Here is a 12,016-nt window from a genome sequence, read left to right as displayed (position 1 = left end):
TCTTCTTTCCTTTTGTCCAAGAGTTGGACATGAATTTTTCTCTCCCCTTTTATCCAAAAGTTGGACATGTTTTTCCTAGATCTCTAACGTAGAGATTTTATGTATGGATTTTAGGAAGAAAAATAAGAAAGGATTCTTCTCATATTCTCTAGTTCTCTGCATAGAGATCTTAATCCTCCTAGATTCTTCTCTAAGATGGTCTTAAGAAAAAAGAAGAATCATCTTCAACCGTCAAGATGCGATCTCTGCAAGGAAGCTAGCACCCTGATAAGATCAAAAAGCTTATGATCAGATCAAGACCTCGTATGGATACATGTAGAGATCAGATGCTTGTACGGTTTCAAAGGACCTTAAAAAGATATCCATGATCATCGGTTCGCAATGTAGATCGACCCACGCCAAGGTATGAAGATAAGATCTTCTCTATTTGATTTCTGTATCTGAATCCTATCTCACAAATATAGTCCTGTTGCATAGTTTTAAGATATGATTTTATGCATGCTTAGATTAAAATAGTTTAATCTAAATTTTTAATTTCTACTGCATACTTGTTTTCAAAAATTTTTTTGCTTGCATGAAACTATGAAATCCCAACAATCTAAATGAAAGTCTTAAGTATAAAAGTGTTGCTTAAGCATAAAGATATTGTTTGAATCGAAATCTTAAGCATAAAGGTACCGCTTAAGCATAAAAATATTGTTTACTTGTAATTGATATTGTTGATATCATGATTCACCTCGAGACATAAAGGACTCGTCTTGAGACTTGATGAAATTATGACATAAGCTTAAAATTATTGTAGCTATCATTGAAAAGCATAAAGATGCTTCATTTGAAATCATAAAGTGGACTGATGATGAGCTTTGTATATTTTGATCACATAGGTACAAAATTCACACTACATGCACTACATCACTAGAATCCATGTCGATAAGATTACTAGTATTTGTAACCATAGAGGAGTCTAATATCAATAAATAGTATGAAGACTGCTATGATTCAATGTCAGTAGTTTTAGCAGACCGATTTTGACTAAAGTTGCATGTGGCCACATCAGGTGCAGTTAGCCCAGGAGTCATTTTCAAACTATATATATAATAAATATATTTTTTTGAATAAAAAAAGGGGTCTTAATCAATGTAGCCCAAGTGAGAGAATGTTAAAAATTCTCATAAGATAGGCTTCCATTAATTATAGACCAATTTCTCATTCTAATTTGTTACAAAAAATAGAGACTAAGTTGTAGTTTGAATGAATAGTTAAGGAGCCCATGATTATCTATGATCATATTATCTTGAGTTTATTATCTTAGTCATATGATGTAGCAGATACTGGTGTAAGCCTGATCGATTAATGGGCTCTGTGATGGGTGGACCCATTAGCATTACTAACTGGACTAGATCTCCACTCCATTTCTATATATATCTGCCTGTAGAAAAACCCTAGCACATTAAGTTATTTGCATTCCTAGGACGAACCTATCCCATTGAGGAGACAGGCATAAGATGGAGATGGAAAGGAAGATCTACGCCATATTGTTGTTTTCTTCTTCCACAGGATGCTGGTATAGCAATCACTAATGGCTGCTTGAGGATTTCAAAGTATCATTGATTGATTATTGTTATTCTTCGTCTTTTGGGATCTATTATTGAATAATTAATTTTGTATTCTAATCTTCTGCATGAGATCCATTAAATTTTTCCAACAATTTATAGGTTTTAGTGAAAAATGCATGTCATAAAAATCATAACATTCACTATATACATTTTGCTATATTAAAGCATGCTATGTTGCATTTCAAATCGTCCTTCCAAAACATATTTTGTGCATCATTTTTCCCGCATATACTTACAAGACATGTTGCACTAGCAGAAGGTATGTACAAAGAATTTCGGGGATTCTAGATGTATCATGCAACAATCACCATGTGACCTATAGTGTTTCTGTCATCATGTTTATATCATGTCCTAAATTACAGGAGGCTTTACCTAATACATCCGGGGAAAATATTTAAGATGGAACAAGATTTACGACACTTGGCCAGAATAGGAAAGGAAATTTTAAGATATTAATGCCAGACTGCAGACTTTTCACTTGCATATAACTACCGCATTCTTTGTTAGTTTTTCTACAACACCTCGTATAAGGAAAAGAAAACTCTGCCTTCTTGCTGCACATATTTTCTGTAGTAGGTTAGTTGTTGTTAATAAAACATGCAAGAGTAGAGAAAATCATAGCATTTACCATCAATACAGTTCCCATACAGGTACAAACGAGAGAAGTTAGCTGAAACAAGCTGGTGGGGAAATGTACCGGTGACAGATGGAGATCCCTTTAGTCTGCAAAATGTGAATAATTGGACTTCTTATAAAAATTGAATCAGAGGTGGTTACCATGTAATTAGTAGCAGGAGCATTAGTTAAAGATGTTAAGCTTGTTAGACATTGTTCGCCCATTCCCTATCAGCTTAAACTGGTTTCCCAACTTCGGATTGCTAGAGTTTGAATCCTCTCCATCATGTTATTTATTTAATTAGCCCAGTTATTATCTTCACTCATCCTAGTCATTATGGACTCTCCGCATAGGTGGTCCAAACTGTATGTTGGGGGGAGGGAGGAAGAGGCGTTAAGCTTGATATGCATTGTTGACCCATTCCCTATCAACTTAAGCTTTTGAAATAAATTGGTTTCACAACAAAACAGAAGAACGATTAAGAATCTTTCCATGGCAGACTCCAGATTATGTTAATTTATTGTAATGATGTCCATATCATTTAAGAGGTCTAGAGATCTTGTAAATGCTCTAACTATGGGTAGGTCAATCAGGAACTTTGATGAAGCTATGTTTGGTTATATTTTGAATGATGATCCTTCTTTTTTGTATTTTCCAAAATAATCAAATTCTAGTTCTACTTAATTTTCATACTATCAAAGCATAATTACTTGAAAATTTGTTAAGTCCTTGTTATTGAGTCTAGAAGGATCTCACAGTTTAAAGTCTGATCCATAGTGAATTGATTGACCAACTGGAAAATATAATCAATAATTGATCATTATTCCACTCTTGAAGGAAAAAAATAGTCAAGTATGATTTCCATACTCTATCTAGTTCTCAAAAGACCATAACACTTCCCAGACTTCCAAATATTCAGACTATATTTCACTATGCTGCTAAGAAGTTTCAAAGAGTATGATAGCCTTATGTCATCCAGAAACAGAGAAATATATAAGCATCCCTGAGAAAAGAAAAAAGAAAAGGAATACAAGATATTGCCGCAACAAAATAGCCATTCATAAGAGACTATTTTCTTTACCATCAATAGTAGCAAAATTTGATATGACATTGATTCATCTTTCTCTCAGAGAAATAAAAAAGTAAAAGAAAAATTCTTCTCACGTAGAGGCAGACAAGCCATTGCATATATTACAAGTAATTTAGTATCACACTTAATAGAAAACTAAAAATATATTCTCAGAAAGACAAGGCAAAGAACCATGAATCCACTGGACCCCAAACTCAGAACAAGGTCATATTTAAAGGTTACCTTATATATCCACGTATTTGAGGACAAGTCAATGGTCCCATTATTCAACCTGATTTTAACACTGGCCAATCCTGCGCCTACCCATTCATAAAATGGTCCTCCATTCTTAAAAACCAGAGAAAACAGAAAAATCCTCAGGGAAGTTATAAAACATTCAATCGGGACGAGACAGATCAATTTCATTTGAAAGAACCAGTGTATCAATAAGATGGTAAGCTACTTTATATTGTCTTTAGAAAAAAACCAAAAAACTGAGACTTAAATTCAGAAATATTTATCTTTTTTTCCTTTAGAGAAATGGTGGAGACAAGCTGCACCAAACTTTATTAATGAAGGTTACTATAAATTCGTATCTTATTATTTATGACTTCAACCAAAAAAAAAAAAAAAACACCTGTCACTAAGCAAAAAATGATAATATAGATTTTAGTTTCTACTGCTGCTCTATACATTATTCAGGAATGAAATATTATATGATATGCAACATGAAAAGATGGTTTCTACTTCTTCAATGCAAATGATGATGATGATGCTCTAATCTTAGCAGAAATCACAAGTCTTTATGCCCAGAAATTATCAGTATAGAAGGAAGGCATAGTTTTACACCATCTGTGAAATTCATCAAGTGTGATATAGTGGAGTCAAAACCTTGAAAGATGACACTATTAGATGTGTACCCTAGATGCCAGATTGGCTGACATATTCCTGTACAAATGTAAGGACAAATTTGTAATTTTGACTATAAATGAATAAAAGGGTTATTCTACTATCACATTATGTACATTATGTCTGTGATACATCCTTTGAATTAGTAGGAATGTTAATTCATATTTTCAAGAGCTGAAAATTTAAGGCATGAATTTACATAACAAACTCATAAACAGCTCCTGACCATAGGATCATCATGAGGATGATGATCGATCCGGAAGGTTGATTTACGATCGCTTCCTCAGGGTAGATGTGTCTTGAGTCTACAGTGTGGAGACACCAGAGCGAGAGTACAGGTATTCATTGAGAACGAGAGTACTGAGCGTGACCATCTCAAGCAGTCATAAAGAAGTCTACCTTCTCGTAGATGACTAGCTCGATGCTGCAGCTGTGTGTCTAGTTCTTTGACCTGAGGTACATCGACAGTTCACCTTCACTGTGTTATAATTTGACTACACCATAACTCGATCTCCTAGTCATTCGGAATCCTAAGATGTATGTTGACTATAGCATATTCATTGTAGGAACCAGATTGCACCAAGATGGGATCTATCAACCTCGATAGATGAAAGGAGTAGTCCTATGATGATCGAAAGATCAAGTCCTTAAGCCCATGGCCATGGCAGAGTGAAATAATGGAAAAGAGTTTTCCATTGAGGTTTCACATCGGACTCGGATCGATCGATTGATTCATATGACTGATGTTGGGTTTGACGAGTTCACCTTAACCCTAATTCAGTCGGGACTCATGATAGAAGAACTCAATCACACAGGTAGCTGCACCGAGAGGTTCGTCTTCATTTCTGATGGGTTGCCACCATATACTGCTAGGTGTCACTGGTAGATTTTGGGAGCAATTAGAATGATCTTGATGATCGATCATTCTAATTGTCTGAATCAGAAGAGTTCTGATCCATCGAAAGGAGTTTCGATGATGTCGATGATGAGATCACGACATGTCTCATTACTATACGGAAATGAACCTAACTGGATCACACAAACAAGAGTTAGGGTCTGGATGTCATCAATTGAGCTAGTCCAGTTCGATTGATTTGGATTAGATCCAATTAGGTTCAAGAAAATCATGCTAGCACACGATTGAGCCTAACTTTCTCCTCGTGTAATCTTTTCTATCTCGACTGAGCCAAATGTGATTTGACTCACCCAGAGAACCTTGAGAAGGTTTCTCTCAGTCTGACTGGAGCCAGTCCAGCTCAGAAAATTCTTGTCTTAATTCATGAGATGAATTTAAGACAACACCTGCTAATTCCTGTCACCTGCCATTTCTGTTTTAGGACATTGGTCAAACATTGACCCATGGATCTTGGACTGAAGGCCACTTGGCAAGAGGTCATTGGAGACTTTTTGTGGAGTGTCCACCTGCTAAATTGGACCTCAAAGTGGGCGCCATATTCAGATTGGGCGTGCGCCCCACGTGGATAAGGATAGAGTTCCATGAGACGAGGACTCTGATCCCTTGATCAACTTGGACTGTGGGGCGCCAATCTCACTGTGCTTATCCAGTGTTGGCGCCAACAGTAGGAGAAATTGTGGAGATTCTTATCTGATATGATCAGATGATATCACTCCACCAATCAAATCAAATTAAATTTTGATGGCAATGGCACATGCACAGGGTCTATTTAAACCCTGTCTGCGCCTAGGGTTTAGAGACTCTGCTCAATACCCAGCAAAAGCCTGAATCCTCTCCACTTCTCCACGCCCCCTCTGCTCCTCTCCCTCCCCTCTTCACGTCCAAGAGGTTGGGCGTCCATCTGGTGCTTGTCCAAGGCATAGTGGCTTCCTGATTAGAAGGCTGCTGAGATTTGTCGAGAAGCTGCTGCTCCAGCTTCAGAAGATCTTTTGAAGATCTTTCAGATCAGATCCAGATCTGATTTTTGGAGCAAAGATTCGCGAGGAGAAGACGATCCAGATCCTGCTCGAGTGGATACCGGTAGAGGCCAGGCGATTGCGTGGCTATTTTAGAACCCCGGGCATTGCTGCGATCATCTATTTTAGAACCCCGGGCATTTTTATCCTAGAGGTATTTCTCTATTCCTCATGATTTTAGATTTAATTTTAGATTTAATATTAGATAATAAGAATTAGATCTAATAGATCTTAGATCTGAAATATCGTAGGATATTTTTTTTTGAAATATTCCGCCCTAGATCTCATTAGATCTGGAAGATCCTACAAGAAAAAAGCCGGTTTTCCCTTCAACTGATATCAGAGCCAGGTTGATGGCTCTATTTTAGATCTAATTTAGATCTGATTTTTATTTTTATTTATCTGATATTAATGGATTTCAGATGTCATATCAGATGTGATAGGATCTGAAATCAGAAAAATTTAAAATTAAATCTAGTAGATCTAACATGTATGAGATGCATGACTAGACTAGGAGTAGTTTAATCTATGAATAGTCTTATAGTTTTATGTTTTAATGTGATTAAAATATAAATTAGATCTAATTTATTCTCTGATATTTTGATGTTATAAATGTTATATTCAGATCAGAAAATAAAAAATAAAAATTTAATTAATACATAAAATTGATCTGTTGCATGCCTAGACTAATTGTAGAATTGTTCTAGTAACTGTCTAGAATAGATTTAATATTGAATAGTCAATTTAAATCTTATTTTTCAGATGTTGCATGTGATGTATCAGATCTGAAAGCATGCTAATTAGATCAGATTTTAATACATGAGATGTATGCAAAGCATGTATAAGTTAGATCTGAAATTATATATGTGATATGTAACTTAGATCTAACTAGTTTTGTAGTTTAAATTAATATTTCTGATTAAGGTGTTCCTTATGGCCGTCCGGTCATAAGAACAAAGTAGGGTTTAAGACCCTCTCCTCCCATTCAATGGGGTGTTCTTATGGCGTATAGGGGTGCTGCGCGTTCATCCTTAATCAGAAATTAAATTTACTTTTCTGCAAAACCTTAGATCCTAAAACCCTAGGATTTATTTACATGTTTTGTTTATTAACCCAAGACTTAATTAATGAATTAAGCTTATGAAATTAAATTAGGTCTAAAATTGAGAATTTCAGATCTAAGTCATTTTCATAAAATTGGGTTCGGACTTGGGTAGCTCAATTAGGTCTAGCGGTTGATCAAACCGAATCAAAAATTGATTAGATGGGATCATGAGAGCTTATAATTGACCAGCCTAATAGGATTAAGTCTAGGTCAAGGTTGAATCACATTCATATGTGACTCGATCAAGTTAAGACCTAATTTGGCTCAGTGGTTAGAGCTTGGATTGTAGGCTAACCCAATTGGTTCTGTTTCGACAATTTGGTGTCTAAGATAAGTTGGACAGATGCGACCGACTGGTTTTTAATTGGGAGCTAGTCAACTCGAATGTGTTCTTGTCAAGTTAATGGCATATCCCTCCCACCGGTCTCACTTACCTGACCATATGTGTCGACCCAATTCTGATTTGAGGTGGCTAACAATTCGAGCTAACCCATGCCACTAGGTTAGTCATAATTGTTATGACTATGTCAAGTCAAGTTTAATGAGACCTAAATCAAATCTCCCTAAGAAAATATTAAGTCTAAGGTCTTCCACCATTGTGGATGTGCGGGCCCTTCTCGGGGTTGATTGTTCTCGGTTGGTTACAGTGGCTCAGTTGCACCAGAAAGACGCAACCATGTCCATTAGGCATTGGATGCTACGGATTAGAGGATGGGTTATGCTCAATATTTCAGATACGATGAGGGACCTAATCAGGAATCTAGATCGTGCAAATGGTGGGTCTGACTTAACTAAAGATTGGAGCAATATTCCGGGCACGGTGAGCTTCATGAATTAGAGACCAAGTTTTGGGTGCACCATGATTAGAGAATCATTGGATAAGAGTTGTCCACTCATCGATTGACCCATCACCAATAACTGTTAGGTGAGGTGGGGAGCCAGTCGGTGAGACCGCACCACCCACTAGAAATCACTAATCACGGAGATTTTCACATCTCTACCTAAGGTGTAGGGATCTGAGAAAATAGTGGGAGCCTAATTTGTTTAAAAATGAAACTCCTAAACAAATTGATTAAGTCTGATTACAAAATCTAACTAGAAACTTTTGACTCTCTACAGGAAACATGTCTGCATCCAACCCTCTGACCAAAATACTAGACACCCACAAATTGACTGGACCTAATTTCAAGGACTGATTGAGGAACTACAGAATTATTCTGGATTTCGAAAAACTGACTCATGTCTTAGACCAGGACCCACCTGCCATGCCAGCACGTCGACTGTTGAACAGAGAGCGTCTCTGAAAAAGTGGACAGATGACGATAACAAAGTCAAGTACTACATGTTGGGTGCCATGTCTGATGACTTGCAACGCCAGCATGAGAACATTATGACTACCCGCCAAATGTTGGCTCATCTACAAGAGTTGTTTGGTAAACAAAGTCACGTAACCAAGTATCAAGTCTGCCAAAGACTTTTTAAGGCTAAAATGCGTGATGGGCAGTCAGTCCAAGATCATTGTTTGACAATGATCAAGGACCTTGAGGAGCTTGAGAAACTCGATATCATCTTAGACAGAAAATTTCAGATTGATGTGATCCTTCAGTCCTTGTCTGATGCATATGGTCAGTTCATCATGAACTTCCATATGCATAAGATGCAGTGTACCTTAGCTGAGTTAATGAATATGTTGGTTACGGCTGAGCTTTCTTTGAAGGATTCAAAAGGCTCAGTCCTTACTGTGGAGCGAACTTCTTCCAAGAGAAAGTTTTTTGGAAAGAAAAAAAAGTCTGCGAAGAAGCAGGTGGATGGGAAGAAGAAGAAGACAGAACCGAAGAAGAAGGCTGCTGAAAAGAAAAAATATTTCCACTGCAATTCAGACGGCCATTGGAAGCGGAACTGTCCTCAGTACCTAGCCACCCTGAAGAACAAGAAGGATGGTCCTTCTGGAGGAATGCTCGTTATAGAATCTAATCTTACGGTTTCCTTTGCATCCAGTTGGGTATTTGACTCTAGTTCTAGTACTCATTTGTGCACTTCTATGCAGGGTCTTGAGGAGAGCAGCAGGTTGAGGAATGGGGATATGATCCTACGCATCGGAAAAGGAGCAAGAGTTGCTGCTGTGGCCATGAGAACCTACCCTCTGCGATTACCGTTAAGATTAGATTTAGTTCTTAGAGATTGTTATTATGTGCCTGCAGCAAGCAGGAATTTGATTTCGATTTCAGGTTTAGCATAAGAAGGCTATGTGATTAGCTTTCATAAGAACCATTGTAACATATTTTATGAAAATAATAAAGTTGTATATGATTTTTTATTAATAGTCTCTATCAGCTACATATTGATGTATCTGTATTTAATATCGAGCAAAATGTGAATGCCATAGAAATTAAAAGGCCTAGAGATAGTCTAAATGATAGGTATCTGTGGCACCTAAGACTAGGTCATATAGCGGAAGACAGAGTTAACAAATTGAAGAAATCCAGGCTGTTGAGTCCGTTGACTTTCGAGTCATATCCAGTTTGTGAATCATGCCTTCACGGCAAAATGACCAAACTCCCTTTTGTAGGACATGAGGAAAGGGCCACAGACCTACTTGTCCTAGTACATCCAGATGTATGCGGCCCATTTGATGTGCCGGTTAGAGGCAACTATGTCTACTTCATTACCTTCACCGATGATATGTCTAAGTACGGGTATGTGTTTCTAATGAAACACAAGTTTGAAGTTTTTGAAAAGTTTAAAGAATTCAGACATGAGGTAGAAAAACAAACAGGAAAGCCCATTAAGGTTCTTCGATCAGATCGAAGAGGTGAATACCTTAGTCGGGAGTTCCTAGACTATCTTAAGGACAATGGCATAGTCTCTCAATGGACTCCACCTGGAACGTCACAACTCAACGAGATTTCAGAACGGAGGAACCGGACCCTATTAGATATGGTCCGTTCCATGATGAGCTTCACGGACCTCCCTGAGTTTTTTTGGGACATTGTCTATTGACAGCAATATACGTATTGAATAGGATTTCCTCTAAAACCATTCCTACCACACCGTATGAGATATGGCATGGTAAGAAGCCAAGTCTGAGTCATCTCAGAATTTGGGATTGTCCGGCTCATGTCAAGAGACAGCAGGCGGACAAGTTAGAGTTCAGATCTTTTAGAGCTCAGTTCATAGGATATCCTAAAGAGTCATTAGGATATTATTTCTATATTTCGAAAGATCACAATGTGATTGTGATTCGACATGCTATTTTTCTTGAAAAACAGTTTATTCAAGATAGTGGCATCGAAAGAATAATTAAGCTCAAGGAGAATGTCTCCCAAGAGCAACGAGCTAAAGAACTTGAGGAACCCAATCAATTAAAACCAGTCCTAACACAACCTCTTCCACCTCGTAGATCGACTAGGATTTCCCATCCTCCTAAAAGGTACTTAGGTACTATACAAGAGGAAGTAGAGGAAATATTCCTCGCGAAAAATGGGGCTCATGATGATGACCCCAAGACCTATGACAAAGCGATATCAGATATCGACTCTAAGAAATGGTTAGAGGCAATGAGATCAGAAATTGACTCGATGCACTCAAACCAAGTCTGGATCTTGGTAGATCCACCTGAAGGTATTGAACCTATTAGGTGTAAATGGATCTTCAAGAGAAAGATAGGTGCAGATGGAATGTGGAGACATTCAAGGCTAGGCTCATAGCGAAAGGTTATAGTCAGTGCGAAGGCATTGACTATCAGGATACCTTTTCGTCCGTAGCCATACTAAAATCCATCCGCACATTACTTGCTGTTGCAGCCTATTTCGATTATGAAATATGGCAGATGGATGTGAAAACGGCGTTCTTAAATGGATATCTTGAGGAAGATATCTATATGGAACAGCCGCTTGGTTTCACATCTAGTGATGATGATCACAAGATTTGCAAGCTGCAAAGGTCCATTTATGGACTTAAGCAAGCATCTCGGAGCTGGAATACTCGTTTCAATGAAGTGATCAAAATATTTGGTTTCATCAAAATGAAGAACCATGAGTGTTCAAGAAGGTCAGTGGGAGCGCAGTTGTCTTCTTCGTACTGTACGTAGATGACATCTTCCTAATTGGAAATGATATTTCATGTTGACCTCAGTTAAAATATGATTGTCTAAGGAGTTCTCTATGAAAGATCTAGGAGAGGCATCTTTATACTGGGTATTAAGGTCTATAGAGATAGACCAAATAAGATGCTGGGACTTTCACAGAAGATGTATATAGAGGTGCTAAAAAAGTTTAGCATGGAAAACTCAAAAGAGGTTTAGTACCTTTTAAACATGGCATTCATCTCTCCAAGAAGATGTGCCCTAACACACCTGAGGAGATTGAACGCATGAGCAAGATCCCTTATGCTTCGCAATAGGGAACCTCATGTATGCCATGCTATATACACGACCTGATATAGCCCATACTGTGAGTTCACAAGTAGATATCAGTCGAATCAGCAAGAGCACTGACTTCTGTGAAATGTATCCTTAAGTACTTGAGAAGGACTAAGGATATGTTTCTATCTTTGGGAATGGAGAATCCAGATTCAGGATTTACAGACTCAGACTTTATGTCTGATATAGATGATCGAAAGTCGACATCTGGGAGTCTGTTCATTTGCAATGATGGTGCAGTTAGCTTAAAGAGTTTCAAGCAGACGGTGATTGCTGATTCCACATGGAGGCAGAGTATATTACTGCATCGAAAGCTACGAAGGAGGCATTCTGGTAAAAAGTTTGCCGC

General features: G+C 37.7%; 1 protein-coding gene across 1 annotated transcript in view; it reads right to left on the bottom strand.

Annotated features, from left to right (window-relative positions):
• The window catches only part of LOC105034363 (beta-galactosidase 3), a gene marked incomplete in the record, with an annotated part of 119,766 nt that overhangs the window by 23,640 nt on the left and 84,110 nt on the right, over positions 1–12,016 (bottom strand). Inside the window, 1 exon segment of the mRNA XM_073261571.1 lies at positions 3,545–3,649. Within this exon segment, the coding sequence (XP_073117672.1) occupies positions 3,545–3,649 (105 nt within the window).

The sequence above is a fragment of the Elaeis guineensis genome, chromosome 8, assembly GCF_000442705.2.
Source record: "Elaeis guineensis isolate ETL-2024a chromosome 8, EG11, whole genome shotgun sequence".
In the NCBI taxonomy this organism is placed as follows: Eukaryota; Viridiplantae; Streptophyta; class Magnoliopsida; order Arecales; family Arecaceae; genus Elaeis; species Elaeis guineensis.
This window is presented reverse-complemented; position numbering and strand designations above follow the sequence as displayed.